The sequence below is a fragment of the Mastigoproctus giganteus genome, chromosome 8, assembly GCF_048544385.1.
Source record: "Mastigoproctus giganteus isolate SK-2022 chromosome 8, ASM4854438v1, whole genome shotgun sequence".
Classification (NCBI taxonomy): Eukaryota; Metazoa; Arthropoda; class Arachnida; order Uropygi; family Thelyphonidae; genus Mastigoproctus; species Mastigoproctus giganteus.
The window spans coordinates 31,093,042-31,120,226 of NC_143582.1; the positions used below are offsets into that span (position 1 = coordinate 31,093,042).

General features: G+C 35.2%; 1 protein-coding gene across 1 annotated transcript in view; it reads left to right on the forward strand.

The window, feature by feature from the left end:
- Window positions 1–27,185, forward strand: part of LOC150081409 (kielin/chordin-like protein) — a 572,736-nt gene that overhangs the window by 265,484 nt on the left and 280,067 nt on the right. Inside the window, exons 2-4 of the mRNA XM_090380194.1 lie at window positions 9,756–9,800; window positions 14,240–14,284; window positions 22,834–23,049. Of these exons, the coding sequence (XP_090236320.1) occupies window positions 9,756–9,800; window positions 14,240–14,284; window positions 22,834–23,049 (306 nt within the window). The remainder of the gene's footprint in view (window positions 1–9,755; window positions 9,801–14,239; window positions 14,285–22,833; window positions 23,050–27,185) is intronic.

Here is a 27,185-nt window from a genome sequence, read left to right on the forward strand (position 1 = left end):
AAAAATTAAGAATGGGAAAGGAGATGCGCAACTATTAATAGCAAATTGGGCTTCAAGCAATCAGCGGAATCGTGGAAGGTCCTTAAAGACTTGAAAAAACAGAATAAACACAACGCTGGTTTTCAATTAATACCTTTGAAAGACTGGACGGAGTACTATGAAGGACTTTTAAAAGAAGACGAGGAAGAGTTCAAGATGATGGAAGATTTTGGTGTAGAAGACTCGGGCTTAAAAATTTTTGTTAGGGAAGTGGAACTCCTGCTAAAGGAAGGAAAGAATGGCAAATCACCTGGACCTGGAGGGGTTTACACGGAACTTCTGAAATATGGAGGAAGAGGAGTGGCTGTTCTGATACAAAAACCGTTAAATAGTATACTGAAAGGAGAAGAAATACCGAAAGAAATGATAAAAGGATATATTACATCAATTTATAAGAAGGGCGATCGGAAAAGCTGTTCAAATTACAGAGGAATATGCGTCCTGAATCAGCTGTTAAAGATCCTTGGAAAATGGATCAGGAACCATTTAGAAGCCCGAATCGAGATATCAGAAGAACAAAGTGGTTTTTCAGCCGGGAGGTCATGTATAGACCATATCTCGACAGTACGACAGGTCCTTAAAAAATGCCAATCAAAAGGGAAAAAAATCTTTATGATTTTCATTGACCTTGAAAAGGCATATGACAATGTTCCAAGAAAACTCTTATGGGAAGCACTGAAAGAGGCAAAGAGGAACCCATGTTTAGTCTCTAGAGCTAAGTTCCAGTCAACCCTTCCATATCTCCTCCATCATGCAGTATGATTGCCGACTTTTGAGGTTATGATGAACATCGTGGCGAGATCCAATATTCCTTACATTTCGAGGGTACAGCTCTAAAACGGTGTTCGCAGGCCGGCCGCTAGTTAGTACACCGGACCGAACCTTTTGGTAACTCTCTAGGAGGCTTCCGGATCAGCTAGTGTATAATCGTGCTACCTCTACTCTGCCAAGAGAGTGACTGGAGGGAGTCCGAGTAGTGTGTATGCGGGGAGCATTGTCGAGGCCACGTTATGTCAAGGATCTGGGTATATTCTTACCATGTGTACGCCATATCCAAAAATTTCATTACTTCATACAGCATGTCCCACCCACTTTTTCTTACAAATATTGATGGACAACTAATTAACATTATTAAGGCAATTTAGGAATAATAGATGCAGAATTAAAGTGGGATCAGCTTTGTCACCTGAATTCCACACTTCAAAAGGCTTATTACAAGGTTGTTGCATGTCACCAACACTTTTAAAAATTTTTATCGACATCTGCCTAAGATCCTGGTCAAAAATATGCAATAAAATGGGCCGACCGGGCTAGCCGGGTGGGTAAAGTGCCTGGCAACCCAAAGGTCGCGGGTTCGATTCTCGCCTCGGGCTTGAATCCTACTACCCCAAAAACCTTGGGAGGTGCATTATGGCCACAGAAGCCTATGCGCCAACAACTACCAAAAAAACAAAACAAACAAAAAAAAAAACAATAAAATGGAATTGCCGATTAATAAGAACATCTATATTCACAATTTACTTTTTGCAGATGATCAGGTGGTGATAGCACAAGACTTAGAAGATGCAAAGTATGCATGTCGTCAATTGTTTGAGGAATATAAACAATGGGGTCTAAAAATCAATTTTAGCAAGACTGAAATGTTGTCTTCAGGACCAGGACACGTTCTAAAATATTGCAAGTTTTAAAATCAAACAAATCGATAAATTCAAATATTTGGGATCAATCTTACAAAGTGATGGATCATCCCAAGCAGAGATCAATAAGAGAATTTCAGACGGCAGAAAGGCTATCGGCATGTCTGTGGAGCAAAAATATCCTATCTAAAACAAAAAAAACTTATATTTCAAAAGATTGAACAAAGTCTTCTATTGTACGGAGAGGAAACTTGGACATTGAATAGGCGAGCGGACAACAAATTGCTCTCTACAGAAATGGATTTTTGGAGACGCTCCGCAGGAACTTCTAGAAGAGACAGAAAACGGAAGGAAGACATAAGGGAAAAAATGGAAGTGAAAAAAGACTGTTATTGACACCATCAAAGAAAAGCGTCTAACATGGTATGGACATGTAAAACGGATGCAAGAAAACAGATATCCAAAGGCTATCCTGGAAGAAGGAGAAGAGGAAGACCTAGGAGGATATGGATGGATGGATGGATGGATGGAGTACGGGAGTGCATGACAGCCCGAGGCTTAACCGACCAAGACACCCAGAACCGCACTTTATGGCGGGAAAAAAAATTCCTAACAAGAAAAAACTTGTAGGCTGAGGAAACCCATTGTAAACGGAAACACTACTCTTGAAGAAGATCTCAACGCACAAAAATCATCATAATATCTATGACAGTACACAATACAGTACTTAAAAAAATAATAATAATAGAAGACTGTAATGCAATAGGTGAATGCTGGCCGAGTAAGGAATTGTCGTACCAGGAACAAAGCCAAAAAATACCTCGACAATTCTGCGGCTTCCTGCCGACGTTCCGATATCTTTTGCATTAGGTTCATGTGAGCTGTTCCTTTTCAGAACATAGTACATGTACATATTTCTAGTTATTAAATTAAAGGTTAATTTTTTAAATTAAAAAAAATCCAAATTAAGGTAAAGGGAGTAATTATTTGAAATACAGTATTATAGATATTTTATCCAAGACCGGCAAATTTATAAATTTATGACTGCATAGTGTTAGTTGCCCCAACGCAAACCGAACACCATCCAAAAGTACTGAAGTAATGGAACAAATTATGGTAATATTTGTATTTTCTCCTACCAGTGTTCTTTACTGTTCAATGAAACTGGAGAAACGAGTCTGCAAAATTAAACGTTTCATAAAAGTGAATTTAAAATACTTTTCTTGTACACCTTGTCGTGAATCCAAACATCAAGATCAAGCTCGAAGTAGATAGCTAGGCAGTATTTTGCCTAATTATCAGATTACTTTGAACAATAACTAAAAAGGTTTTTCTACAAAACCTTTTTTTAGAGGTCGATTGAAAGTTTAATTGAGCCAGTGCTGTAGAGTCAAATTAACATCCATTCAAGTATTTTAGTACCACCTCACAGAAAAGCAAGAAAGGTGATGAAATCGCTTAGTGACTATCATTGTTAACGTAAAAGAGTTTAAATAATATTTGAAAATTACTAAAATTAAAAGCATTGAAAAATATATTTTCTGAACAGAAAAAATGACAATAATCCTTAACTTTAGCTTCGCGCCGTTACAAGGTCAGAGTGCTTCTGCTCCGAATTGCGACTGAACATATTATCCCAACCCACTCTATTTGTCCGTTTCTCTCTGCAGAAAATTTAAACTTGTCAGTTTAACCACTCTCCCAATCTTGACATCGTCTGAAAATTTTGGTTAAAATTTAGTGACGGGTACCCCCTTCCAAAATGGCAGTGATTGGCATTCCTAACCCGCAGTAGCGTAACATGCCCGGGAGCAACATGTCTTCCTGGCGTCCCTGAGTGTGATAATTTAATGTGAATGTGATAGATAATTCCTTTAGTTTGCGGCCCTGAAGCTCGGCGCCCGGTGTAACTGCCCGTCCCCCCTCACTACGCCTCTGCTAACCCGCTATGGTTAGTGTTAGTTAGGGTATTACCCCCCCTCATTGCCGCTGTTTTCAAATCGGGAAATCATTTTCCTATTTTAAAACAGCAGGAGGGGTGGGGGATAAACACCGGGGGGATTGGGTTAAACAGCTTATTGAGCAAATTATGGATTTGGGCCATGCTCGCAGATGTTAGGCTTAGTTGGTTATATTTATTTTCCATTGGATCTTCTGTAGGGCCCGTATATAGATATTTTATCTAGGACTGGGAAATTTATAAATTGGCGACTGCATAGTGTTAGTTGCCCCAATGCAAACTGTACACCACCCAAAAGTACTGAAGCAATGGAACAAATTATGGTAATATTTGTATTTTCTCCTACCAGTATTTTTTTCTACAAAACTTTTTTTTAGAGGCCAATCATCAACCGGTGAAATACCACCACTTTGCTTATTGGAGACTTGAAGTGGAGAAACCCATGTTTAGTCTCTAGAGCAAAGTTTCCGGCATCCCCCTCCCCCCATACTTCTCCTTCAACCCATGCAGGGTACTAAGTACTATAGGTTTTGATACCTTTCGTGTTTGGGGTTTTCATAAAAAAAAAATCGAAAGTTTAATTGAGCCAGTGTGAATCAGAGTGCTGTAAGTCACATTAACATCCATTCGAGTATTTTTGTACCACCCAGAAAAGCAAGAAAGATGATGAAATCGCTTAGTTTTCCTCAGGATAGCTGGCACTCGAGGTAAAGCGAATGATTAGAGGCTTTGGGGCCAAAACGACCTCTATTCTTTAACTTTAAATGGGTGAGAAGTCTGGCTTGTTTGACTCGAAGCCTGGATGAAAAGATATGAGTGCCCAGTGAGCCACTTTTGGTAAGCAGAACTGGGGCTGTGGGATGAACCAAAAGATGAACAAAACAACATGTCTGTGGCATACTTTATCCTTAGGTGCTCTTATCTGAGGGTTTAAAATGAAAAATGCATATGGTTAATATGCATTTTTCATACAGCTTGGTGAAGAATAATAAATAAAATGAAGACTAATGGAGAATATACAATTCAATTAATTAATAAGTATCATAGGAAAACTAGTTCCCAATTTTAAAACAGTGGCAGGTGGGGGGGAACACCCTAATTAACACTAGCATGTTAAACACTGCCATTTTACCCATCACTAAATTTTAACCAAAATTTTTAATATCATTCCCTGTATTCCTTCATCAATATTATATGGTGTACGAAAATCAGAAACGTCAGTTATTGTTCAAAGTAATCTGATAATTAGGCAAAATACTGCCTAGCTATCTACTTCGAGCTTGATCTTGATGTTTGGATTCACGACAAGGTGTACAAGAAAAGTATTTTAAATTCACTTTTATGAAACGTTTAATTTTGCAGACTCGTTTCTCCAGTTTCATTGAGCTTGTTACATTTTTATTTTATTTGATACCTTTGTTAAAGCTACATTTACCTATTTATATGTTATTATTATTTATCATTTAATTTATGTAAACCTCTCTAGCTTGGTTGTAACAGGATATTGCCGTTACTATACTGGATAGCAACAAATGATTTGATATATATAGTTAAGTCTAGTTGAGAAAAAGCCTCAAGCTATAAAAACTATATAGTGCATATAAACTATAAAAATTATATAGAATGTATATGTCTGGGTAGGACAATATTAATTAATAATTTGACAAATTTGTTTATCATAGAGAGATTTCAATTTAAATACTAGTAACCATTTTTCTGTTAGTCTAGTGTGGTATTTTCCAGTCTGTGTTCTGTGAAAAAAATGTAATTAATAAGATTTTTTTTTTTTTTTTTTTTTTCATTTAAATTTTGCATATTTGAAGCATAAAACACTTTTTGTATGAGTATAATGTAACATTATTTTTCTGGTTATTGACAGATCATGTACAGGATATGACATATTCACTCAACAAATTTGTATGGATGGGTCCTTGCAAGGTGGTGCAAGTGCACCAATATGTGTTTTCTGAAAACCTTTGGATTTCAAAGTAATACAGAATTTTTAATATTTTCATTTATTTATTGAAACACAAAAAATTTATTTCCACATGCACCGCCTTGCAAAATATCCTGCCAGCACCCATGTTTATATGCATATAACATTTTTTATGTAGAACACTGTTGTTAATTTGGAATGGATTTTTATAATACTTTATATGTGTTTTCCTGATAGAAAGAAATTATGCATTAATGATATTTTGATTTTGGTTTCAAAAATAAAATATATATGAGCATTACTTGTGTATTTTTTATTTTAAAAACCAAATAGCCACAAAAGAATAGAAGTGTCCTGTAAATATATTGTAAGATAAAAAGTGTATGTCACTAAAAATGTTTGGCAAACACTGGTCTAATGGTTAATTATAGTTAATTTTCAAATTATTTTTTATTTAAAATTTGCCTCTGAATTCTGATTGGTTTTATGAATTTGGAACAATAAATTAAAATGGAAAAAGAATAAAAATATTTAAACTGAAAACTGATAAGATAGCCCAAGGGTGTAAGTGTACACTTTCTGCATTGGTTTGTCAACATTAATAAAATTGTATTTAAAATCTGAATGGAAAGAGCTGATATTTAACAGAGAAAAAGTCTTTGCAAACTCTACCATGTATTTCAATATGTAAGTGTGCTTTTGAAGCATTGAAAAATCATATGAAATTTTAAGGTCAAATTTATTCTAGGCATAAAATCCTAAATTTGAATTAAAGGCATGTGTTTAGTGTCAGAAAGACAAGAATTAATACCAATATAATTTTAATAAATGTACATTGTTGTTCACTTTTTAAAATCCAAGAATTTGTCTTCATCAAATAAAAATAGCTCATAGAATTCTTTGAGTTATGTTTTTAGTTTTACTTTTAGAGCTATCAAAAGTAAATCTTTAAATTTTTGTAGCAACTGCACTTCTGTACTAAAGCATTGTTTACAGAGAAACCAATGTGTAATGGTGCACTAAACAGGCTGCAGTGAATGGCTCGGTTGTATAATTAAAGCTTCACATATAGCATTAGTCAGAGTAATGTAGCATCAGTAACAGACATAGGCGATGTTGTGTCATCACCTATGCCTACAGGTTTTGATTTCATTACCTTCTATAGGCGCCTCCGTAGCCAGGTGGGAAGGAGCAGCAGTGCGTAGCACACGCTTCTTGATTAGACCGGGGTTCGAGCCCGTCACCACCAAATACAGAGGATGCGGAAAGGTCAGGGAATGACCACCGCATATCCCGGAGCAATATGGCCTTAGTTGCTAATGCTCCTAAAAAACCAAATAACAACGACATTACCTTCTACAAAGAGGGAGTGTCATTTGCCATTGAATCTGCAGTTTATTGTGCAGTGCAATAAATTATCACAATATGAACTTTTAAAAGAAAGAGCAAAAAAGAATTTAATTAAATTAAATACTAGATTATAATTCAGATTTTTCTGTAATACATTGTTATACATCATAATACATCTTTGCAATTAAGGAACCACATTTGACTTTTGCCGGCATTTTTTTTTTTTTTAATCAATAAAAACATTAGAATTTTAATTATATATTAGGGGCTGCGCTCGCTTCTTTTGATAAAATAAAATACAGAAGCTTTCGACACTGCATGGTCTCTTCCTTAGCTATGAATACATAAATACATTACATATGGAAATCAAGAACATATGGAAATCAAGAAGAGTACCACATAGTCATGCTAGGTAAACAAAGTGTGAGCATGAGGTTCATCTAACATGATCACTCTAAAACAGAAGCTTGTTTTACTGTGGTAAAACAATCTTCTGGAAAATTATTTTAATTTTACGCAGTATTTTTGATTATATTGAATTTGAACAAAAATCATACATCACCAGAGCAAAGGGCTCGAGCTAGTGGGAGTGCTGTGGCTCTGGAGAGAACCAAAAAGAACAGTTGCCCTTAGAATCATGGCCTTATGAAATGTACAGCTTGTTTGATGTTTGCAGAACTATCAGGAACGAGATGTGATATTGCCAAAGGGAGATGTCTTTGTGTGTGCTCGATGTAAGGTTTGTGAGTATATTAGATGGCAACTCATTATTATGGGCCTTTATGAGAGCTTAAAGAGCAGGGTGGATGCCCTCAAAGGAATTAAATTGGGGGCCCATCAGGCTCTCAGCTGCCCACATCAGTGCCACAGCTTGCACTTGATCATCATGCAACACAGTGACAACCTCAAGGCAGAATGCACTGGTCTCACAGGAGCTAGTTGTCGGTGATTCTTTTGTCAGGGAAATGGGAAATATCTTGTGGGGAAAAGGATAGGTAGAATAAGACAAGGGTATGTCTGCTAGGGGCAAAAGTTGGTGATATTGTAAAGCAAACGTAATCTTTTAAAGATACAGAAGGTTATGTTGTTGTATATGTGACATTAAGAGTGGGAGACCTGCAGACTTACTTAACAAGTACAGAGCAACGTTGAAAAATTGCAAGTTAGGGTTAAATTTGAAAGTGTCTGCATTTATGCCAAGACACAATAGGAGGGAGCAGAGCCGTGCCGAGGGTGAGGTGAATGAGGCTCTTGCCTCACTTGAAAAGCTGAAAGGGGGTGCCAAAAGAAAGAAGAACTCTTAATTGCCAACGTTTGCATCATTAACAGTAGGGCGCAATTTTTCATTCTTGCCTCGGGTACTAAAATGACTCGGCATGGCCCTGGCCAGGAGTATATAATGAAAGCCTTGTCAATCGTTTTGGTCCTGGAGAGATTGTGCAAGGCTCATGGGGTAGAATTTTTCTCAGTGTGTCTGCACTTGTTAACAGGAGAGACTGCTTCAATGGGGACGGAATACACATAAATAGAAAGGGTGCAAGAATATTTGATGATGCTATTGAGGTAGTGTTAGTGGGTCAGAAAAATGCTAGCCTGGGGGAATACACAGATTAATAGATTTAACAATAGCCATAGGCAGAGGTAATTCTTGTACTGCATTTTATTGGAATGAGAAGCAGTCTTGAAAGCAAGTTGCTGTGGATTTCAAGGACTGATGGAAGTCATCGTGGAACAAGTAAATACTTGGGTTGTGTTAGGGTTACTAAGAGTAAGAACAAGTGCATGTATACTTGCATGTACACCAATGCAAGGAGCATAGTAAATAAATTTGATTGAATTTGAGGTGCTGGTCAAGACATCAAATGCAGACATTGTTGGGATATCAGAGATGTGGTGTCACTCAGGTATAAGGGATGCAGAATTTGAATATGGAGAGTACAAAGTATACAGAATGGACCACAGGATGGAGGAGTTATGCTCTTAGTTAAGAAGCACAAACCCTAAGGCAGAACATTCAGTTGACATGTGTGGCCAGTACAATGTTGAGTCAGTTTGGTGTGACATAAGCACTGGGAAAGCAAAAATGAGAGCAGGAGTTTGTTATGGGCTTAAAGACTCTGATGAATACAATGAATAGCTATACATAGAAAATAGGATGGGCCAGTAAATCAGAATGTCTTATAATGGAGGATTTTAATTTTCAAGATATTGACTGGAACTTGTGGATTGGTAACTCGCACGCTAGCAAGACTTTTGTGGATTTATTGGATGTCTGCTTTCTATAGCAACATGTCCGGGAGGCAACTAGAGGGAGTAATACTCTTGATTTGATTATCAGTAGTGATTCTTCATGCATTAAGAATCTGCAGATAAATGAACCACTAGGTGGCAGTGACAACAGTGTGCTGAAGTGGGATTTACTCAAAGAGGTAACTACCATGCCACTGCTAATGGGATATGAAGAATGACTGTAAAAAGGGGGAGGGGGAGTCAACCCATAAGGTGAATATATGATTAAGCACAAATTCTGAAAGCAAAAAATAAAAGTCAGTTTACATGCTGAATATGCAGTATGATAAAGTGGCATATTTAGCTTGCATGTGGTTTTTAAGAAAGTTTATGCAATATAATTTCTGTGAAAAAAAGTTAGGTTTCTATAATTTTTTTTTTAAATATTGACCTCTCTTACTTTTGTCTCTTCCTTCTCTACTTTTAGGTTGACATGACCAAATCATTTCTAAAAATGCAGAATTTTGTTTCTGTTATAATGAGTTATTTTTGAAACACCTTGATAAATTAAATCGGTAATGATATTTTACTTTAATTTTTTTAGGTTCCTTGAAAAGTACAGTGGATGAAAAATCATCTAAAGCCAAAGGTAAGTTTTATTGTACTGAGAATAGCATTGGGACGGCTAAAGTAATGAGACTGACTTTTTTTTTTTTTGATAAACTTGCCTGAACTTATACATCCAAATGAATGATTTCATGTTTCCCTTCCAAAGCATTCACCTTGAGAGGATATAAACTCATTCCATTTGACGTTGTGTTTGTGTTTCAGTGATATAAACTCACTCATTTGACGTTGTAGAGCGGATATCATCTTTTAAGGGCACAAAAGGTGATATAGTTGTACACGTTGGCACTAATGATATCAAGAGTAGGAGACTGGCAGAATTACTTATCAAGTACAGGTCACTGTTGAAAACAAGCCGTGAATTTGAAAGTGTCTGCAATTCTGCCCAGACACAATAAGAGGGAGTATATGATGAGAGCCTTGTCAATCAATTCGGCCCTGGAAAGATTGTGCAAGGCTCAAGGGGTAGAATTTTTTTCAGCTTGGACTGTACTTGTTAACAGGAGAGACTGCTACTACAGGGATGGGATACACTTCAATAGAAAGGGTGCAAGAATATTTGCTGATGCTATCGAGGAGTGTTAGGTGGGTCAGAAAACTGCTATCTTGGGGGGGGATACAAGGACTAATAGATTAACAGTAGCCGCTGTCAGAGGTGAAAGACATTCTTGCACTGCTTCTCTTGGAATGAGCAGAAGCCTGAAAAACAAGATGCAGAATATTTCAGAGAATGCTGATGGTCATTGTGGTACAAGTAAACACATGGGTTGTGTTAGGGTAGCTAAGAATAGAAACAGGTGCATGTATACTTGCGTGTACACCAATGCTAGGAGTTTAGTAAATAAATTTGATGAATTTGAGGTATTGCTCAAAACATCAAAGGCAAATATTGTTGGGATTTCAGAGACGTGTCATGCAGATATAAGGAATGCAGAACTGGAATTTGGAGAGTACAACGTCTACAGAAAGGATAGACAGGATAGGAAGGGAGGAGGGGTTATGCTTTTAGTTAAGAAACACATAAAATTCAAGGAAGTGAAGTGAAGTCGACATCGCTGGACAGTGCAGTGTCGAGTCAGTTTGGTGTAACCTAAGCATTGGGAGATCAAAATTGAGTAGGAGTGTGCTATAGGCCTAATGACTCTGATGAGTATAATAAGAAACTGTACAGGGAAATAGAGTGGGCCAGTAAATCAGAGAGTCTTATAATGCGGGATTTTAATTTCCCAGATATTGACTGGAATTTGGGGGCTGGTCACTCACACACTAGCAAGGCATTTGTGGATTTATTGGATGATTATTTTCTCACATCAGCATGTTCGGGAGGCAACTAGAGGGAGTAATACTCTTGATTTGATTATCAGTAGTGATTCTTCATGCATTAAGAATCTGCAGATAAATGAACCACTAGGTGGCAGTGATCACAGTGTGCTGAAGTGGAATTTACTCAAAGAGGTAACTACCATTAGGGGTAAAGGGAAGGGTTATTGCTTTCGTAAAGGCGACTATGATGGACTGAGACGGTATTTAAATTCTATACAGTGGGACCAACTGATGATGTTACCAACAGCAAATTCAAAATGGGAAGTATTCAAAGAACTTATCCTGGAAGCTTTGCATACCAACTAAGAAATATTGTTCAAGGTTTAGACCTAAATAGATGTCAGATGAACTAATGAGACATATGGCAGAGAAGAAAAATGCATGAGATACATACAGATTAACACGTGACACAGAAGCCTATGATAGAAACAAGTTGATCTGTAACCAAGTTACAAAGGAGGTTAGGCAGGTGAAGGCAGATTACGAGAAATCTTTGGCAAGGGATGCAAAGAAAAACAGCAAAGAGTTCTTTATTTATGTAAACTCTAGAAGGAAGGGGATGAATCAGATTGGTCCACTGGATATCGATGGGTCAACTGATGATGATCCTGCTCAGGTAGCTAACAAACTAAATGAATATTTTGCATCGACATTCACACATGAGGAGTTATTCAGCGAGGGGAATGCCAGAGGTGTATTCAACTCTGGCAGTAAGCTAGAGAATCTTGTAATAACTGAGAGTAAAGTTGAGGAGAAATTGTTGAAGATAAACACAAGAAAGGCACCTGGGGTGGATGGGATCTATCCAGTTATATTAAAGGGGGCAGCAAAGGAAGTAAGCAAACTCTTAGCCATAATTATGAGAGCTTCCTTGGACTCAGGGCAAGTACCCACAGACTGGAGATGTGCAAATGTGACCCCAATTCACAAAGGAGGATCAAAGGCTGACACAAGTAATTATAGACCTGTGAGTTTAACTCCTGTTCCAGGAAAATTAACGGAGGCAGTGGTTAAAGAAGCACTGCAGGATCATCTAGACAAGACTTCAGTTATAGCTCGGACACAGCATGGTTTTGTTAAGGGGAAGTCTTCCTTGACCAATTTGATTGGATACTATGATGCAGTCACAAAAGAACTGGATGCAGGGAATAACTTTGATATTATATACTTGGATCTTAGAAAGGCTTTTGATACTGTTGCACAATGAAGACTGCTGCACAAATTGGAGCAGTGTGGCATTGGAGGCAAATTGCTGCTATGGATAAAGGGATGGTTGAGGGGGAGAAGACAGAGAGTGGTAATCAATGGACACTGCTCATCGTGGACTAATGTTATTAGTGGAGTCCCTCAGGGTTCAGTGTTGGGTCCATTATTGTTTTCTGTATTTATAAATGATATCTTTGATGGTATATCAAGCTTAATGTCCAAGTTTGCAGACGATACAAAGGTTGGCAGGGTTGTTAAGGACACTACTGGCCCTATGCTGCTGCAACAGGATCTGGAAAGGTTGAGCAGATGGGCTGAGAGGTGGCAAATGAAGTTTAACATTGACAAATGTAATGTACTACATATGGGAAACAGCAACCCCAGAGCAACATATCAACTCTGTGGTACTACACTGAGAGTGGTAGAGAATGAGAAGGATCTGGGGGTAATTGTGCAGGCAGATATGAAGTTCTCTGAGCAGTGCAGAGGGGCTGCAGGAGTAGCTCATGGTGTCTTGTCAATGATATGCAGGAATTTTTCTAGCAGGGATAAGGAGGTTATTCCCTTGTATAAGGCAATGGTCAGGCCACACCTTGAGTACTGTATACAGGTCTGGAGGCCTCGTTTCAAGAAAGATGTAGAGCTACTGGAACGAGTACAGAGAAAGGCAACAAGATTAGTGAAGGTTGCTCTTATGAAGAAAGGCTTAAGTTTTTCAAATTACAGTGTCTGGAGACTAGGCACCGGCAAGGTGATCTGATAGAGGTGTATAAACCCTTGAATAGTTTTAGTATGCTCAATGCCAATGGGATTCTCCCTCTTGCTCAGAATAATCACCTGAGAGGGCATACATTCAGATTGAGGAAAGACAGATGTAGGATAGATGTGCAGAAATTTGCCTTTAGCCAGTGGGTAGTTGGTTGGTGGAACAGACTTCCATCCCTTGTTGTGGAAGTTGATAGCCTAAATAAATTTAAGGCTCAGCTGGACAGGTATTTCAAACGAACGGAGGGGTGAAATGGAATTTTTTTTTTTCTTCTTTCTTTTTTTTTTTTTTTTTTTTTTTTTTTTTTTGGCTGATGCTGCATAAGCTTGCTTTCTTGCATCATATGCCTCTGCTAATGCTATGCGATTAAGAAAATATATTAGAGTACACATTTTTAGAAAAAAAAATAGATTGTATAATTAAGAAAATCTGTATTTAGAGTTTGAAATATCAGAGCTGGAATTGGGGAGACAGGTGGATGCATCCTCCCATTGTGAATGGCAGTTATAGTTTTAGCTGATTATGCGATCTATATAAATTATATAGTATCATCCGGGTCCGTATATAGCAGGTAACAGTTTCATCTGGACTGTGTGGTATATTTGTCCCCTGTTGTTGAACAGGAGGGATTTAATTCTTGCTATCCTTGCCAACAGTGCCAGTACAGGAAGAGAGTTTTCTGCATCTGAATTTCTAATCCAAGGTAGAAGAATACATTGGAAGCCGCAAACCAGTGATGTCCGATTTCTGCACTGAAACTTACAATATATATATATATATATTGATATTTTTATGTATTACATAGAGCAGAATAAAATATTAATTTATTAATTGATATATTTTAATTTAAAGCTAACTATGCATTATTACTGATGTATAGAAAATTTAATACAAATTTTCTTAATACATCATTTCATTTTTTATGTATTATTTTTCTTGCGGGTTGAGCTGTGCATATAAAAAAAGAAGGTTGGGTGCGGGTCTAATACAGTAGGCCTACACAGGACTTAACTCATACTATGTAAACCTTATGTTCAAGGAAAGAAAATTTAACGTTGCACATATGCTTTTTAACTTTAAAGTAGCTTAAGATACACATAATACCATGCAATTATATACTACATTTGTAATGATATGTTCATTCCTTCTTTATTTTTGTTTTTTAGACACTTTAAAAAGTACAGCAGATGAAAAAAAATCCAAAGTCAAAGGTAAGATCTCTGTGGTGGTGGAAATTTCCATTTGGGGAGAGTCTTATTCAGTCATAACTTTTCTTCTTTTAGTGGAATAACGCACATTTGAACATAAAAAATGTTCAAATATATGTCATGTTCAAATATCTGTGTATACAAATTGTGAGGCAAATATATTTTCATGCCAAACTCATTGCTGTAACTACTAGAGAAGAGCATAATGTTACATGAGCTTTGTTTCTAGTGTTGCAGAAAATAGGAGAATAAAACTGAAAGTTTATATTTGAAGTTTACTATCAGAAGAAGGAGAACCGCGTAATGATGACAGAACTGGTTTTTGTACTGACAGTTTCCCATAAAATCTTGGGAAAGAAAATTAACCTAAGTACAGTAAGCCCCCGCTATTCGCGGTATCTGTATTCGCGGTCGCTGATTTAATATAAAATGAAAACTAAAAAAATGTGAAATTTAAAGCGCCATGAACTTTTTCCACCATAAAAAAAACATGGACGTGGCTAAAATTATCTTTCCTGGTCAAAACAGGGCTCAGTGGGTGGGGGGAGAGGGGTGAGAAAATCGCGAACGTGGATGTTTCTCGCTAATCCTTGTTCAGTATGTGTTATGCGTTTATCATGGAAGGTTTCATCGTTTGCTTTTAATTTATATGCTTATAAATTGAATAAATTTATCAATTTATAAATTGATATGCTTACAAAAGTGATAAATCTACCGTTTTGCAGTGTAAAACAGACTTTTTCGAGTGTGTTAACGGAAGAAAGTGGCTTTATTGTGGACAAGTTCTTTCTAACCCGTACAAAAATATGGCTACGAATAACAAGAGAAATGTGAAAATATCAAAGAAGGTGATGACATTAGCGAATAAAATTGAGTTATTAGACAAAATTTCTAATGGTGAGTGTCTCCTCAGCGGCAAAACATTATAAAATCAATGAGTCAACGGTACGATCAATCAAGAAATCGGAAGAAAAAATCCCCTGTAGTGTCCGTGAAAACGCACTAATTGCTTCAAAAATTTGCTCTGTAACTCGTGATGTTAAATTTGAAAAAATGGAAAAAGCTTTAAATCTCTGGATAGAAAACTGAACTCAAAATAAAATTCCGTTAAGTTCACTCATCATTCGTGAAAATGCAAAACTCCTTTATCAACACTTTAGCAAAACTGGTGATAGCACTGGTGGGATACGTTTTTTAGCTAGCAAAGGCACAATTTGAAATTTCTAATAAACATTACATTTAATATTAAATTGTTTCTTATTTTCATTTCGATGCCATAAGCTTGCATTTTACTATGTACTGTTTATGTACATAGTCATATTATGAAGGTACATATAATACATACATAGACAAAATTTTAGACTAGTTTTTCATATATATATTTCGTACTTTGGAACGGAACCCCTTTATTACTATGGGGGCCATAACTCAGTATTCGCGTTTTCGGTATTCACGGCATTTCTCAGGAACGAATAGCGGGGATTTACCGTATATACCTTTTTATTAGAAAAATTAATCCTGACCAGAGGCAATTAATCCTGGTCAGAGTTAGATTTTTTTTTTTATAGTGTCTGAGTTGGTGGTAAGATTTCTGAGTTTGGTTATCTGAGCAAGAGTTCCAGGCTTACTACTGAAGTGGATAAAGATTTGGATTTTCCTGGAAGATTTATAATACCTTCACTGAAAGGCATAGTTTAATGCAGGAGTTAGGAGTTATTAAATTGAGATAACAACTTTTAAATTTTAAACAGGGATATCACACATTTCGGCCCTCCTTTGTGGGTGTTAAATGTATTTAGAATTAAAAGGTTAAAATTCCTCTATATGTTCTTCTAATTTATAATTTTTCAATATTATTATTCTGATTCTTCTACATTATAATTATGTATTCTTTTTTTATAACATTAATCGTAATGAGGTGTTAAAAGTTGATGGTTTTTTGGAATGTAAGCGAATTTTTTTTATTACTTTTTTTATATATTAATTCTAAATCCACCTAGAAAGATACACAAAGAGGGATTGGTATGTGTAGTATCTCAGAGTTTAATTTTAAAAGTAAAAAGTTAATTGTTATCAGTTTAATATTGTTTCAAACTATTGTGGCAAGGTGTTTCCTTCTGCAAGCAGAGTTTCTTTAGATTCTTTTACTTTCACAATCGAGCTTATTAATGTCACATGACAGCCACAGATTTTGTAAATGTTATCTGAATATGCAGATTCATGTGATCCATTCACAGATAAAATGAATTTGCCTTTAAAAAATGGACAGCAGCCTCTGAGTATGTCTTCGCCTTATACAAGGGGACAATCATCCCCTTATCCCTGCTAACAGAATTCCTGTATATCAGGGGTGGCTAACAAGTTGATTGCGGCTTTAATTTTGGTCAATCACGATGAATTTTAAATATATATATAAAAGATCCCCAGGGATCACATCTGTTGAGTATGGGCTTGGCACACCCAGAGTCCTGAGCTGGATATCATCATTCTTCCCTTTCTTGGTGATTCCCTTCTACTTCTGACTCTCTCTCTCTCTCTCTCGGGGTAATTCAGAAATTTTTTCTTTTTCGACTGGTGCAGCAGAATCCTCAGGCTTCCTTGCACCATAGGGCTAATATTAGTAATAATAATAAATAGATTAGTCAATATCTAAATGTTATTATTATTATTAAGCGCCCCACTGCATACGCTTATTAAAATCCGTTGAACCACATAACTACTCTTGTCACCGTGCAGAAGCTAGGCTTGTCTAGTTAAAATTCACAGTTACATTGTGAGAGCATAGTGCATATGTCGAATTCTTATTTAGCTTACTTAATATTAATAATTGGACAGTACTTATACGTTAATTTGATTTGATTTAAAATCAATACTACGAAAAAGAGTAAAATGTATAATTTTCATCAAGAGTGGAAACTAGAATACTTTTCTGTAATGATAAAAGAAAAATGTTGTTTGATTTGCAATGCTTCCATGGCTATGCCTAAATTAGAAAGGCACTTCAACGTGCTCCATGGTAAATACCAATCGGATTTTCTGCCTAATAGTGACCTTAGAAAAAATACATTAAAAGAACTTAAATTCAGATTATTCGCACAACAAAATTTCTTCATGACACCTAATTTACAATCGAAAGCATCATAACTGTAGCATCATTTAAAGTGAGTCATCTTCTTGCAAAAAAATACAAACCATTTTCTGATGGTCAATTCACCAAAGACGCATTTTTAGAAATAACAGATTCTCTTTTTGAAAATTTTAAGAACAAAAATTAAATTAAAAGTGCGCTTCAAGATCTGCAATTATCTTGAAATATTGTGATGCAATGCATCAAAAAAATGAGTAAAAAGGTGAGTCAACAATTGCGTGCTCATATTGCTAATTGTGTGTCCTATTCTTTACAACTGGATGAATCTACAGACGTCAGTGATACAGCTCAATTGCTCTTTTTTGTTCTTATGATTTTTCTATGATTCTGCCACTAGAGAAGAACTGCTGGGTATGGTTTCGTTAAAAGAAAGAACTAGAGGTCTTGATATATTTAATGCATTCAAAAATTTTATTGAAAAAATTAAATTACCAATATTTAAGCTCGTATCAATAACAACAGATAGAGCTAAAGCAATGACGGGGCATCTGAATGGATTCATCGCATCGTGCCAAAAGGATGATGAATTCCCAGATTGAGTTACCACTGCATCATCTACCAACAAGTATAAGCCAGCAAAAGATTAAATACTAAAAGTGTTATGGACATAGCTTGCAAAATTGTGAATTCCATCAGAGGATAATCTCTTCAAAGGAGACCTTTCAAAATGCAACTTGATGAAAATGAACCAGATCTGATATTTACACACAGATGTGAGGTGGCTGAGTCAGAGTAAGTTTCTACAGCGATTTTGAAATTTGCTGAATGAAATTAAAAAAAATTTGTTGATTAATTTCCCCTTTTTTGGGGAAATGATTATCAGCAATTACAAGATACGGAGCGGTTGTGTAATCTGGCTTTTTTTTTTTTTTTGGCAGATTTTACCAGTAAATTAAGTAATATGAATTTGGAATTAAGAGGAAAAAATAAAAATGTGGGTGACATGATTAGTAGTATTTCTGCATATAAATATATTTGTATGCAGAAATTTTTGGCAATGGTTAAGGATCTAAAAGAAAACAAATTTGATCATTTTGCAAATATGCAAGATCATTTGCAAAAATCTCCAATTGTTTTAAAATCACTGATTTTAAAACAATTGGAGACATTGTTCAATATATTTCTTATCCATTTAATGTCGACTTAGATACAAAACAAATCTCAGAAAAAATCACTGAGATTTTTCACATGGAGAAAATATTACTTGAAAATCAAATTATTACATTGCGAAACGATATCTTCCTAAAAGCCAGATCATCAGAAAAAGACTTTTTGGAAGTGTGTTTGCTGAGAAAAGTACCCAAATATAAAAAAATGCAATGAACTTTTAAATTCCAGTTTTGGTTTCACATATCTGTGTGAATCAGCATTTTCGTATTTGAAACAAACAAAGATGAAAAATCGCTCTACTCTTACGGACTTGCATACAGAAGATTCTTTACTGTTGACCTTATCACAGTATATCCCTGATTTTGAAAGCTTGGCAGATGACACAAACTTCACATAAATTAAAAATTTAAATACATATGAATTTAAAATAAGAATTCTGAATTGTATTTAATTTTAAAATTTATCAACAATATTTTTCAATATGTGTTGATTAACTTTTTTAACCAGGTGCAATGAAATTCTTGAGATGGTAGATCATGGCACATTTTGAAGAAAAAAGTCGATCGCATCTCAAATTAAGTTGGTCACCCCTGCTGTATATCATTGACAATGCAGCCTTTTTCCACTGCTCAGAAAACTTTATATCTGACAACACAATTACCACCAGGTGGTCCTTTTCATTCTCCACTACCCTGAGTATAGTACCAAACAGTTGATACATTACTCTGGGGTTACTGCTACCCACATGCAGTATTTTACATTTGTCAGTGTTAAACTTCAGTTTCCACCTCTCAACCCATCTGCTCAATTTTTTTAGATCCTGATGCAGTAGTGTATTATCATTACTGTAATTAACAACCCTCTGCCAACCTATATCATCTGCAAACCTAGACATTAACCCTGATATATCTTCATCAATATCATTGATAAATACCAAAAACAACAGTGGGCCCAGCACCAAACCCTGGGGAACTCCACTAATAACATTAGTTCATCCACGAAGAGCAGAGTCCATCGATAACCACTCTGTCTTCTTCCACTCAACCATCCTTTTATCCATTGTAGCAACTTGCCCGTAATGCCATACTGCTCCAATTTGTACAGTAGTCTTCTATGTGCATCACTATCAAAAGATTTCCTAAAATCCAAGTATATGATATCAAAATTATTCTTTGCATCCAGTTCCTTTGCGATCACATCATAATATCCAATCAAATTTGTCAGGCAAGACTTCCCCTTAACAAACCCATGCTGTGGCTGAACTATAACTGCAGTCTTGTCTAGATGATCCTGCATCACTTCCTTAACCAGTGACTCCATTATTTTTCCTGGAACCGAAGTTAGATTAACAGGTCTGTAGTTACCTGTATCACCCTTTGTGTGAATGTAGATGCAAAAAACTCATTGTTTATCAGCTACCAGACCATGATCATCAATAGTCAAACCATCTATGTTAAATGGATCAATCTGATTCATCCCTTTCCTTCTAGAGTTTACATAAGTAAAGAAATCTTTGCATCCTTTGCCAAAGATTTCTTGTAATCTGCCTTTGCCTGCCTAACCACCTTTGTGACTTGATTACAGACGAGATTATATCTGCCATAGGCTTCTGTGTCGCCTAATAATTTATATGCATCCCATGCACTTTTCTTTTCTGCCACAAGCCTCATTAATTCATCTGACATCCATTTAGGCCTAAATCTTGAACAGTATTTCTTAGTTGGTATGAAAAGCCTAGTACCCTCCAAGATTAAGTCCCTGAAGGCTTCCCATTTAGAATTCACCATTTGTAACATCAGTTGATCCCACTGTATAGAATTTAAAAACTCTCTTGAGTCCACTGTAGTCACCTTTAAGAAAGCAAAAACCCTTCTCCTTCTCCCAGATGGTAGTTACATCTTTCAGTAAATCCCACATCAGTACACTGTGATCACTGCCACCTAGTGGTTCCTTTATCTGCAGATTCTTAACACATAAAAGTATCACTGCTGATAATCAGATCAAGAGTATTACTCCCTCTAGTTGCCTCCCGAACATGCTGATGTAGAAAACAATCATCCAATAAATCCACAAAAGTCTTGCAAGTGTGCGAGTGACCAATACATAAGTTACAGTCAATATTTGAAAAGTTAAAATCCCCTTTGTACGACATTCTGATTTGCTGGCCCACTCTCTATTTCTCTGCACCATTGCTCATTATACTCATGAAATTCATTAGGCCTATAACACACACCTACTCTCATTTTTCCTTCCCCAGTGGTTATGTTACACCACACTGACTCAACATCATTGTTCACCAATGTCAATTGGATGCATTTCTAATGGTATCATAAATTTAAGTAATACATAATAGAGTATATAAAAATTATGGACTTTCCACCTAATTGTATAAAGTTTTTGATTAAACTTTTGGATCAAGGAATAATATGAGCAGTGAAATTAAATAAAACAATTCTTGTATATTTTAACCCAAATGGATAACAATAATGAAATTATTATGTCAGAATTTTTTAAAATCTATAAATTATTGGATATAATTTTTTGGATAAGCTCATTGTTTAGGAGTGAAGGCTAAAACTATTAAAACCCCTTACAAATGATGTGGGTTTTTATTTTTACTTGAACTTTCCAATAAAAGCATGCCAAATGAAAAAATGCGAGATGCTGGTTGTGTTAAACTCTACCAGGAACTGCTTGGTACAGGAAGTTTTAAGAAAATGATTTATCACCATGTGAAATAAACACTGAGTAGGACAATTGTAATGGGAGAAAATCTTGCATCAGTGAGCAATGTTCATTTACCAGTGACAGAAATACAAGAGTTGAAAATAGAACTGAGTGCAGTAAAAAGGGAAGAAAAAAAGAGCATTACAGTGCATCAAAAAATTTCCTGCTCTCTGAAGTTATGTTGAAATAGTAGTAGTAGTAGTGGCACATGGTGCAAGAAAGCAAGTGTAGGAGCTTATGCAGCATCAGCCAAAAAAAAAAAAAAAAAATCACACCATTCCCTCCAAATGCCTGTCCAGTTCCTCCTTAAATTTATTTAACCTATCAACTTCCACAACGACAGATGGAAGTTTGTTTTTAAATTGAGGAAACTAGCAAATTTGGAATAATTTAATATTATGAATGAAATTATTTGTAAAACCCAGGGTTATTTGTTTTGTAATTTAATAAAACATCTTAGTTAAGTTAGCAAAATTTGGCATACACTATTTATTAAGTGCCAAAATTTCAATAACTTAAAATTTAGGCACTACATTTACAATTTAAGCAGCACAGTTTTTCCATTCTCATCAGATGGTGTTAATTGCAAGTTTTACTACAATGGTTTCAGGATTTTCTTTATTACTTGTTACTACTTTATTTACTATTATCCTTTAAAAACACTTCAGAGAGTTAGAATTCTAATATAAAGAATAAAAACATTCATTTCAGCATGTTAATAATTAAAAATTAGTTTTTTTGTAATTAATTTGTGAGAATGAGAATTATTCAGTTAGCCTAACTAATTTCTCCTTTCTGCTTCTCTCTCCTCCCAATTTTTAAAATAATTTTTTAACTATTTTATAAGAAAATAATTTCTAAAAAATATTTCCTAATTAAAATTAATACTTAATTTTATTGTTGATAATACATAACTTTTCTAACAGACTTTGTCTTATCTATACCGGTAGTGCTATGTTTGCATATATGTCGAGTTGTGAGTGCTTATGATATTTTCTAGACCATAACTTAAAATGTGAATTTAATTGTTTCAATTTTGGTAAGTGTTAAAGCTCTCTCTTCTTGATGAAGGACATGTTATTACAATGACAAATGCTTTTGTAAAGGAGAACTTCCAACCAGAAGACTATTTGGTGTTCCCTGAACACTATAAAACTGCTGAAAATTGTGCAGTTTTTAGACTGTCATGGGAACACTATTGTAAACAGTTTTCTGGATGTACTCTACTTTATACTAAAAGTTTAATGCTGTCCTCTTAGCTGGGGCGTGTTAGTGGAGAAAATCTTAATTAAAATTCCGAAACATTGTTTTGAAATACTGGTATTTTACTTGCTTAGAATTGAAACTTTCTTTTCAATGTATTTTGTGTGTATAAAATGAACTTGAAATATGCAGACTTTATTGCATATTTTGGTTGTGTGAGGGTGGGGTTGTATGTAAATATATATTTATTTATATGTGCGTGTGCGTGCGTGCTTGCTGAGCAATTATAAAATTCTAGAATTCAATTTAAAATGTATATTTGAAGTTTTTATTTTTGGTAAGTGTTAAAGCTCTTTTTGACCAGGGATATGTTATTACAATGGTACGTGGTATGATGAAGGAGAAGAACTCCCAACTAGAGGACTCTGTTTGGTGTGTCACTGCTTTGAAGGCTTTATAGAACCTGATGCTCAAAGTTGTGCAGTTATAGATTGTCCGTGGGGATACTACCGCAAACAGTTTCCTGGATGTACGCCAGTTTATGCTGACAAAGATTGCTGTCCTGTTAGCTGGGAGTGTGGTATGTCAGTGGAGAAAATCTTACTCATCAATTCTGAAATATTGTTTAAATGCCATTGCTTCACTTGCTTAGCATCGGTGCTTTTTTTTACACTGTTTAATGCTTATACTCTGTGCTTCATCTTGTCCTGCATGTCTTTAACTGCACAAGCTTCTACCAGTGTTCGCATGATATTTTATGCAAGTTTCTGCAAGGACTTATGAACAGCATGCATTATTTTTGTTTGTGTACTGCATTCAAGTTGCACCTTAGCAGAACTGGATCTAAAATATTATGGTTGTTACGTGAAATCAAGGAAAATCTAATTTTTTGACATTTAATAAAGTTTATGAACAAGGAAAAGAAAGGTAAATAATGTTATGTATAAAATATTAGTGTTTTTTAAAAGGCACTAATAAAAAAGGCTGGTTTTCGGTAAATATATAGTTTTCTTTCTTTTTCTCTCAATACATTTTATAATTACAATTAAAAAGGCTGCGCGAAGTCTGGTTTCTTCACATATGGTTTGAAGCACTATGAAGTAGCCTATTGATATGATATTTGGTATTAAGGTCTAGAAGAATATTCTAATAAAAGTCCTGATATTTTGAAAAGGATCAAAGCTACTATTCCAAATTTATCCTAGTGTATCCTGTGAAACTTTGGGTAGTTAGCAATCCGATAGTTTATTGATGAATGGTGGCCACACAAACCTTTTAATCCCAATTTGGAATGCAAGTTTCTTTTTTTTTTAAGTTGGGTTTAGGGAGTCATGAGCTTTAATTTATAGGAGTTTTTTTCTTTAGCTTGCTGGTTGCTGTTCAGAAACTGAATCCTGTGAATATTTGGATTTGTCTTTCATAATATAGCCTTTGTGAAAAAGAAAAACATTGAAATTTAATAAATTGGTTAAATATGAGATCATATTATGTCAATGCTGCAACTAATGATTCTTTCCACTGTCATTATTTATATATAAAATATACTTTTACAAAACTTGCACAAGTTTTTCATTTTATTGCAGCTTGCACAAAACTTGCACAAGTTTTTCATTTTATTGCAGCTATGAAATTAAGATTTTAAAATAAAGCATGTATGAACCAAAAGTTGGGATAACTTAAAAAAGCAAATGAAACACAATTTATTTACATTTGTGTGGTATACAAAATAAAGAACAAAAATCAAATTGTTGTTATCCCCTTATGTGCACCAGTAAAGAAATAGGATGTTGTTAAAAAAAAACTGCTTAATTTGGCTATCTTTGGTCAACTTGTCCAGACTTTTGGTTAATACTTGTAATTCAGATGTTATGAATATATTTGTGAATTTGATTTGTTTTTAAAATTTGTTATACTGCTTTTTTCCATATTACATCTAAAATACTATGCAGTTATATCATTAAATTGTGTGCATATTGGTTATATTATTGTTATTATTATATTATAGTTATTGTGTTATTACAATGTTATTACAATTTAACCTCTGGGCAAAAAAATATATATATATATATTTCATTCCACTTTTATCCTGTACATAGGGACAGTAGGACAGAGAAGCCAAGGGAAATTTTGTTCAAAGTGTAAATTTATTTATTAGTTACATATTCTAGCTGCTATCTGAAAATTTTCAGGATATTGTAGAAGAAATCTGAATTTATCAACAGATAGAATTTAATCATTTTACATAGTTTCTAAAATTCTAGTTAATAAATATTTGTGTGTTTCTAAAGAACTGAATTATTGAAATTTACAGGCATTCAAGATGAACAGGGAACTTGGAGAGAGTTCTTTATCAGAAATATGTTTGTTTGTCTAATATCAAACACTTTTGTTTGACTGTGATGTTCTTTAAAGTTAATATCCTGGTTTTTTAATAGTTTTTAATAATGCCAAATAGTTAACTCTTATTAGAAAAAAAACACAATATATATGTATATATAAATATTTCTAACTGCATTATATGATAATAATGTGGTCATTACATATTTAGTTAAATTGTTCTTTGTAATTTCTTTTTTATTATTGAGTGGCTTGTTGTTGGGTAATGAGGAAATACTAATTCAGTTCTTTCAATTAGTCGGTGGCATTTCAAAGTATAGTCAGTGTTTCTGATAAGGTCTTTAGTTGAATCTGTTGAATATAAAATAAATTACTGAAACTGAAGTGGGTAACCAGCTTAGAAAGTGTTAAGCATAAAAGAAATAAGAAAATTTTAAAACTGCAGTTTAATGGAAAAATAAGCTTTCTTTTTTAAAGTTAAAAAACAAAAAATATACTGGAAAGTTTCAAATCCCTACAAGGAAAATTGTGGAGAAAAAAGTCATGGGGTTGCACAAAGCTCAAAATTAAATACAAACTACCAATAAGAAAATACTTTTTTTGAAATTAACAGTTCACCATTTTCCAGTTCCTGAATAAGGGTACACGAGAGAGATATTTCCCAAACTTTCCATAGTTGTCTTTTAATAGAAATAACCTTTGTAGATTATTTCCATTAAGAGACAACTACAATTTATAAATCATTGTTACTCTGTGATAATCACCCATATAAAAAGCATCACGTTCCAGAACCTATATTGGCCCTTGGATCACATGCACAACTCCTCTCAGTGGTTGGAAAGTAAGAGAAAAGGAGATGACATCCTGAGCAAGAAATTGAACCTCTTTCCTATTCCTATCCTATTCTATAAAAATCAGTTATAGAATTAAAAAACTTATCCTATTTATCCAGTTATTAAAAAACTTATCCTATTCTATAAAAATCAGTTCTCTTGTATTTATATACATGGATTTTAAATCTCAGTTACAAAAAATAAAAAAATAAATTTTTCATTATAAATTTGTGCTCTGTTTCTGAAAAGATGCATCTATTTCCATCCCCATATTTCCCCCATAATTGTATATTATCTTATCTTTAAATTTCTTATATATACATTATTTTTTTATTTTTTAAATAAAATAAAGTTTAATTTTTTTCTTGTATATATTATTTTTACTTTTAATTTTGTTAAAATTCTCTCCCCCAGATAATTTAAATTGCTTTATATTAAAAGCATGGGAGCATCCATGCTTTTAATATAAAGCATGCTCTGCAATATCCCAGATTTCCTGGTCCAACTCCATCATGCCAAGCGCCTCCATAGCCAGGTGGGAAGGAGCAGCCGTGCATAGCACACGCTTCTTGATTAGACCGGGGTTCGAGCCCGTCACCACCAAATACGGAGGATACGGAAATGTCAGGGAATGACCACCGCATATCCCGGAGCACCAGCTCCATCATGCCAAGCGCCTCCATAGCCAGGTGGGAAGGAGCAGCCGTGCATAGCACACGCTTCTTGATTAGACCGGGGTTCGAGCCCGTCACCACCAAATACGGAGGATACGGAAATGTCAGGGAATGACCACCGCATATCCCGGAGCAATATGGCCTTAGTTGCTAATGCTCCTAAAAACCAAATAACAAACAAACAACATCCATCATGCCAATGGGCAGGTGCATATTTTACTGCAAGCAGGTGAACAGCTGCATCCAGACCATGGTTGGATGATAATAGGCTGGCAGCAGTGGTGTCATGGTTTGGGGGATATTTTCAATGATATCATGGTATCCTTGGAATTGTTTCAGACCCAGTTTTTGCCTACATGGTGACTGTGTATCCAGATGGCACTGGACTCTTTCAACAAGATAATGCCCTGTATCACAAGGTCCGCATTGTGGAGGAATGGTTCAAGGATCATATCCAAGCATTTTATGTGCTCCCCTGGCCACCAAATTCCTCCAGTATTTCCTCCATCAAATTTATTTACTAAACTCCTAGCATTGGTGTACACGCAAGTATACAGGGTGTTTCAGTTAAACGTTTCAGAACTTCTAAGAGGGGTAGGGTACATCCTGACAACTCGAAATCATATAGCAATGTGGGGTCGGAAATGCTTTCCTGAAGCGGTGTTGTACACAGAAGCACCATAAAGAAAAGAGACCATAAGTGAGAAATCGTTTTAATAATACATGAAAAGAAGCAAAAGGTACATGGATTAAAGTAAGTGTTCGAAGTTTCTTCCACGGGCTACAATGCACGCCTCACATCTCCGACGCATGGACATCCGTACATTCTGGAATACTCCAGGCGAATTTCGAATTTCTTCGGCAGCTACTGC